Source organism: Myotis lucifugus, unplaced genomic scaffold (genome assembly GCF_000147115.1).
Source record: "Myotis lucifugus unplaced genomic scaffold, Myoluc2.0 scaffold_555, whole genome shotgun sequence".
NCBI classification, from domain to species: domain Eukaryota; kingdom Metazoa; phylum Chordata; class Mammalia; order Chiroptera; family Vespertilionidae; genus Myotis; species Myotis lucifugus.
This window is the reverse complement of record NW_005871603.1, coordinates 336859-343651: the sequence shown is the minus strand read 5'-3', so window position 1 is coordinate 343651 and position 6793 is coordinate 336859. Positions and strand designations below refer to the sequence as shown.

At 60.0% G+C, this 6793-nt stretch overlaps 1 protein-coding gene across 1 annotated transcript in view; it reads left to right on the top strand.

The window, feature by feature from the left end:
• The first annotated feature begins 155 nt into the window (after positions 1-155).
• ZNF512B (zinc finger protein 512B) overlaps positions 156-6793 on the top strand; it is a 17445-nt gene continuing 10807 nt past the window's right edge. The window contains exons 1-3 of the mRNA XM_014446617.2: positions 156-1997; positions 2073-2244; positions 2616-2756. Coding sequence (XP_014302103.2) covers positions 1860-1997; positions 2073-2244; positions 2616-2756 — 451 coding nt within the window. The 5' untranslated portion in view covers positions 156-1859. The remainder of the gene's footprint in view (positions 1998-2072; positions 2245-2615; positions 2757-6793) is intronic.

Here is a 6793-nt window from a genome sequence, read left to right as displayed (position 1 = left end):
GGACGGTGAGCGCGGCTGGACCCGGGACCTCGCGGGCTGGGGGCTTGGGGACCGAGGGGGCGGCGGCGGCGGCAGGCGGAGTGGGGGGCGGGGCGGGGGCTCGTCCTTGCTGAACGGGGTTCCTAGTGTCTTTGTCCTGCGCTGGGGATGGGGGTGCCGCGGCCTCAGGCCTTTGGGGGAGGTGACCGCTCTCGGTTCCTGTCCCTAGGCTGGCATCACCGTGAGGTCCCCTTTTTCTTCTCCCGGGGGGCGGGTAAAACACACACACACACACACACACACACACCCCTCCCCAGCCCTTTGCATTGGGGCCAAGGCCACAGCCCGGCTCGGGCGCTCCCTCCCCGCCCCATCTTCTGTGGAATTAAGAGGTTGGGCTGGAAGGAGAGAAGGACAGACGTGTGGACAGAGATCCCACCTGGAGCGCGGTCCGGAAATGGGTGGGACCCGGCTGGCCGCGGACAGGTGCGGCGCCGGCGGACGCGTCCGACTGGTTTGCCCCTGGCCGCTCGCTCTCGCCCAGGCCGGCTGCCCTGGCGCCTGGTCCCCAGAAGGTGCCGGCTTAGAATAAGTCCTTTCCCACGGCGCTCCTCGAGGCGGCGGCCACACTGGCCACACCGGCTGACCCTAGACCTCAAGTTTAGAGTCCCCCAGGGCCATCTGAGAACAGGGGGGGCGAGGAGGAGGAGGGGCTAAGGCCGGTGAATGGAATGGGGTGGAAGGAGGAGGAAAAAGATGCGGTCTCCCCGCGCCCCCCCCCCCCTTACTGAGACCTGGGCACGCGGCCAAACCCTCCCCTCCATGGGGTGGAGGGCAGGTCTCTCACTCTGTGGCGGGGAGGTCTCGGAACCTGCTCCTGCCTGCTGAGTCAGAGTCGGGATGCTGTAAAGAAGGGCAAGCCTGGGCCCAGCTTTCTGCCGCGCCCCAGGGCCTGTTGACTTGTGGACATTACCCAGAGCCTTCCTTCCTCCCTCCCTCCCTTCATTCATTCATTCATTCATTCACAATGTTTCTGGACACCTCCTGTGTGCCAGGGCCTGTGCAAGTCCTTGGGAGGGGCCTGTCCAGGTGTCTGCCCTCCCCCAACTCATGTCAGCAGCAAGCCCAGAAATTATGGTAAAACTGAGAGTTGACAGGTGTAATAAATTTATTGTGGGAAAGACATCTCCAAGGGTCCTGAGCACAGAGTTGCACCTGCACCCTGTACTGAGCAGCCCATGCCAGCTAGGCAGCCGCCATGCACAGAAACCATCCTGGGCCAGGGCCCTGTGGGAGGTGGGAGCAGGAATCCTGGGTGTTGGCTGCTCGAGTTCAGGCTTCTTGTCAATGAGCCACTCCTAGTGAGCACCGCTGGGCAGGGCAAAGCTTCAACTCCAGGTGCAGAGCCGGGGTTCAGCCCATGAGGATGGGCAGGCAGGCCACCCGAGGGCCTCCCACCACACAGCGTGTCGCAGGCAGGTCCTATGTGTGTGCCCTGGCTTGGTGTGGCTTGTGCCGAGGCAAGGGTGAGGTCAGGCTGTCCCAGGGCAGCCCTACTGGCTGTCAGTCTTGGGCTCCTTGGTGGGCATATCTTCTCTCTAATCTCAGCAGAATTGGTCCTGCTCCCCAGAGCAAGGGGGTTGGGCTTGTTTGTTCTCCATCTCTGAGCTAGGTGGGGTTCTCAAGACAGCTCACGGTGCTTCCTCCTGCCTTCAGGGGCTTGGGAACCCTAGTTGGGAAAGGGGCTCCTTCCTCAGTGGAGGGGAGTTGGGCTGAGCAAGAAGAGGAGCCTCTGGCTTTGCCCCTGACCACTCTGACCAGTGCCCTGCTCCACAGCCACTGCCCACTTCAGCTTCTGCCGGACCCTCCTGGAGCACACAATGTCAGCTGAGAGCATCCCCTGCCACTTGCCTAGGACTCCAGGCTCCAGCCTCACCTGGCATGACTCACGAAGCCAGAGGGCAGCTGGTGGCCGGCCAGTCAAGCTCCTGCAGCAGCCTGGCACAGAGGCCCCCCAGGTACCCAGCTATCATCCCCATTCAGCCCCTGCCCTCCCCACCAGCGCACTGCATCTGCTGCCCTCTCCCCCACAGGGCCGGCTGTACTCTGACCACTGTGGCCTGTACCACACGAGCCCCTCACTGGGTGGCCTGACGAGACCTGTGGTCCTGTGGAGTCAGCAGGACGTCTGCAAGTGGCTCAAGAAGCACTGTCCCCACAACTACCTCGTCTACGTGGAGGCCTTCTCCCAGCACGCCATCACCGGTGAGGGACCGTATCCCAAGAGAGCCTGTTTTCTCTTGCTACCCTTTCCTTTCTGTCTTCTCCTGACTCAGCCTCTCCTTCAGGCCTGTGTGTCTGCAGAATCTCTCATTGTCTCTCCCAGTCTCTTCATCTGGCTTTTCTCTGCAAAGTCTCTATCCATCCTTGTCTCTCCCTCTCTTTCCCTGTCTCTCTGAATTGACCTGTCTCTGTCCCCCGCCATCTCTCTCTCTCTAACCCCCTTCTCTTTCTCTGTTTCTCCTTCTCCCTGTCTTTGAGTCTGTGCCTCCCCTCCCCACTTCTCTTTCTCTGCCTTCGCTCCTGATCTCCACCGGACATTGACCTGGGCTCGATCCCTTTCCCCATCCCTCCAGGCCGGGCACTGCTTCGGTTGAATGCAGAGAAGCTGCAGCGGATGGGACTGGCACAGGAGGCCCAAAGGCAGGAGGTGCTGCAGCAGGTGCTGCGCCTACAGGTGCGCGAGGAGGGGCGGAGCCTGCAGCTGCTCAGCCAAGGTCAGTGGGAGGAGCCGAGAATGCCTGGGAGGCTTAGAGAGGTCTGTGGGATTGGGTTGCAAGTCCCCCACTCTTGCGTGCAGGGAGGGTGGGTGGACCTCAGGAGCGTGGCCATGGGAGCCCAATAAGGGCTCTCCTACACCCACGGTGGTGTGGACAACACCAGCGGCCCCCATTCCTCCTTACCCATCCACCCATAGCTTCCTTCGGACACATGTCCTAGTTGCTGCCCGAGGCTTGAACCCCAGACCCCAGCACTGTGACCAGAGCCCATGGCAAAGATGAGGCACAGCCCTTCTCGGACCTCCAGGAGTCCCCAAGGGCCAAGCCTGGCCCAATGGAAGGTGGGACCAGGATTGTCACCTCAGCCACCTCTGGTTGTGCACTGTGGGCTATGCCTGGGATTGGGCGGGTGGGGGCTTCCTGAGTGTATGCTCACCTCCCAGGACCTGGACCCAAGCCCAACCCCTGGTGCTGCTGGCAGCATTTGGGGCAACCACCTGGAGCCAGAGCGGGGTTTGGATGTTCCCCCAGACTCCCAGGGAGTGTTTATTTATATTCCTTCACTCACATCCTCTGGGCATCCTGTCCTCTCCCAGGACGAGAGAGCTGTCTGCCACTCGTCCAGTTCCACACCCTCCCAGCACCTGGAGGACTACCCACAGAGGTGGGATACACTGCCAGGCTCTGTGTACTATGTGCCCCCTCCCTGCCCTTGCTCAGGCCCAGCAGGCCCACCCTGCTGTCCAGGTTATGGTCATCAGTGTCCACCGGCCAGGCACCCTGCCCAGCACCTTCACTCATTATTTATGAGTCCCTCACATGCCTGCATCTACTCATGGGAACTGAGGAGAGGGAGGTCCAGGATTGCCCAAGAGCCTAGGACCTAACAGGGCACGATAGGGACCCACACCAGAACGGGCAGGTGGCATGAGAGGGAGGGACCCACACCAGCACGGGCCTTAGATTTGGGAAAGCTTCCCTCCTCTCAGGCTCATGGAGCCACCCTGAAGGCACAGTGATGGGCGGGCATTCCCACTGTCCCTTTCCAGGGAAAACCTGGATTCTCATAAGAGACGTCCCGTGCTGCCCACTGGAGACCCAGCCAGTGGTGACAAGCATTCCCAGAGGGCCTGCGGTGGGGCGGGGCTGCCGGCAGAGGGTCAGCCAGGCAGTCCTGAGCCTCCTGCCTCCTGCTCCCTGCTTGCCGCTCCTCTGGGGGACTCAGACCCTCCGGCAGACGAGGCTGAGCCCCCAGCCTGCTCTGTGCCCTGAGCTGGCTTCAGGAGGAGGCTGGTTTCGGGTCCCACGTGGAATTTGGATAACTGGCCTGGTGCCCAGCCCCCCATGGAAAGTCCCCTGTCCTGTCTGGCTGCCCTGAGTGTCCCCCACTTTGTGTCATTGCAATGTCACCCTTTCCAGAGGGCCCTCCCATCTCTGCCCCCTTCTCCCTCCTTTGTCTTGCCCCCCAAGCTCGTCTTGTCTTTCTTGTTTTGCGTTCACTTTTTTATATTCTGATAAAAAGACCAGAAATAAACCTGGTTCTCAAGTGCCCCAGTGTGGTGTCCAGTCAGCTGCCTTGTGGGGTGGGGCAGCCCTGAGCCAGAGCGGGGGTTTCCCGGCCCAGCTGCCTCCTGCCATGGCCACCAGGTGGCAGTGGTGCGGCATCCTGGCAGGCACCTGTTCATCCCAGGAACGAGCGGGAGGAGCAAGAGCAGAGGCTGGGCTCCCACCCGGTACTGCACCTGGACACACCAGCACAGGCGAGCTAGGCTCCTGGGGCTGCTGTACAAATGGCAGCTGGGAGGCTTCCCGCCACAGAAACCGATTCCCTCCCAGTTCTGCAGGCCATGGTCTGAGACCCGCAGGGCTGGGGGGACCCTTCCCAGCTCTGGTGGCTGCTGAGGATTGCTGGGCTCAGAGACACGCCACTGTGTCCAGGACTACACGGTCACTTCGCGTTCTGTTGGTCTCACGTCTCCCTCTGACAAGGACACGTGTCACTGAATTTAGGGCCCACCTGGATAACCCAGATGACCTCATCTCAAGACCCTTAACTTAATCACATCTACAAAGACCCTTTTTCCAAATAAGGTCCCATTCATAGGTTCCAGAGATTTTTTAAAAATATTTTATTGATTTTTTACAGAGAGGAAGGGAGAGGGATAGAGAGTTAGAAACATCGATGAAAGAGAAACATTGATCAGCTGCCTCCTGCACACCCCCTACTGGAGATGTGCCCGCAACCAAGGTACATGCCCTTGACTGGAATTGAACCTGGGACCTTTCAGTCCGCAGGCCGACGCTCTATCCACTGGGCCAAACCAGTTAGGGCTCCAGAGATTTTTTTTTAAAAAAGATGTTTTTATTGATTTTAGAGAAAAGGAGAGGGATAGAAATATCGATGAGAGACATCGATCAGCTGCCTCCTGCACGCCCCACACTGGGGATTGAGCCGCTACCAGGCATGTGCCCTGACTGGGAACTGAACCATGACCTCCTGGTTCATAGGTTGACACAACCTCTGAGCCACACCAGCTGGGTGGTTCCAGGGATTTGATGTGGCTATCTTTTGGGGACTCCCATATAGTTTGCCACAGGGCAGTGCCCTGACATAAGAAACACGGGTCATAGCACATGCCCTGACACATGTATGCAGGCAGCAGCCAGATATCAATAGTAACTCAGAGGCATAAACCAAACCCTGCAGTCCGAACACACAGACACAAACACAGAGACACAATGACACCAACATCCAGACCCATAGCAACACACTCCAACACAGCATCTCAGACACACAATGACCCCAACCTACAGAACCAAACATGCTGCAGCCTGAGCATACATCTGCCAGGTCCAGACATACTCCACCCCCCGTGTCCAGCCACCTGGAAACTAACAGACAGGTATCTTCTCACCTAGTACAAGACACAGATACACCCTGACACTGATGTCCAAAGAGGATGCTGCCCAACATACATGGTCACTCAGACACACACCGAGCGACACTGACACATCACATACAAGGACATGCAGACTTACACAGGGAAAGCTGACAGCCTTGGATGTACCTCAAGGCACACACGCTGACCTCTCCCAAAATCTTGTGTGTCCCGTCCCCAGGGTGGGCAAGGTCAATGAGGGAAGGACATTCTCTCTTCCTGTGGTCACACAGGCCTCGCTCTGATTTCCAAGGGAAGGACTGACGGACTGACCCCTCCACAGAGTGCCCCCACCTGGCCTCGGCCTCATGGTGAGGCCTTGGCCTTGAGGAAGCAGATCCCCAGGGTCCCTGTGAGAAGTGGACCTCAAATGTGCCATCTTTTGTGCCATGCCCCCCAGCAGTGCCAGCCGAGCCTGCTCCAGGGTGGACAGGGGTGGGGTTCAGTGTGTGTGTGGGATGCAGTGTGAGGGTGGGGTGGGAAGGGCCTCAGGGAAGGAGGTGCACCTTGTAACTTCTTTTCACTAGCACTCCTTCCCCTCTTTCATTCATTCCCGCGTCCTGGTGGGGTTGCTGTCCATCACCCCCACACCTGATACCAGCTTCCCTGCAGGGGGCCAAGTTCTGGGGCACAGAGGAGCGGGGCAGTGGCCACTGTCCAGGCACACCCGGTCCCAAAGCAGACAGGCTCGTCTAGTCCGTGGTCAGCAACCCGAGGGTGGCCACAGGCAGAGGTGCCCAGGCTGGATGGAAGAGGCCGGACTCTGCTCTGCAGGCCACGGCCGCCACGGCCAGCTCAGCTCCCAGGACCCGGCGGCCGCACCTTCTCAGGGCCGGTGGCTTCCATCCGAGCGCGCTGGGCTTGGGCGGTCCCCGGCGCCCTCGTGTGCCTCAGTTTACCCCACTGTCTGAAAAAGCGTCTTCCGCCCTATGGGCAGCCTAACTGGCCACTTGGCACTGGAGGCCCGGCGAACGGACGGACGGACGCAACACCCCCCCAGCCTCGCGAGCCGGCCGCCCCCTCCCTCCGCCGCGTCCCGCGCGCGCAGGATACACGCGAGAGTCCCGCCCCCCAGCTGTCAAAGGTGGGAGGGGC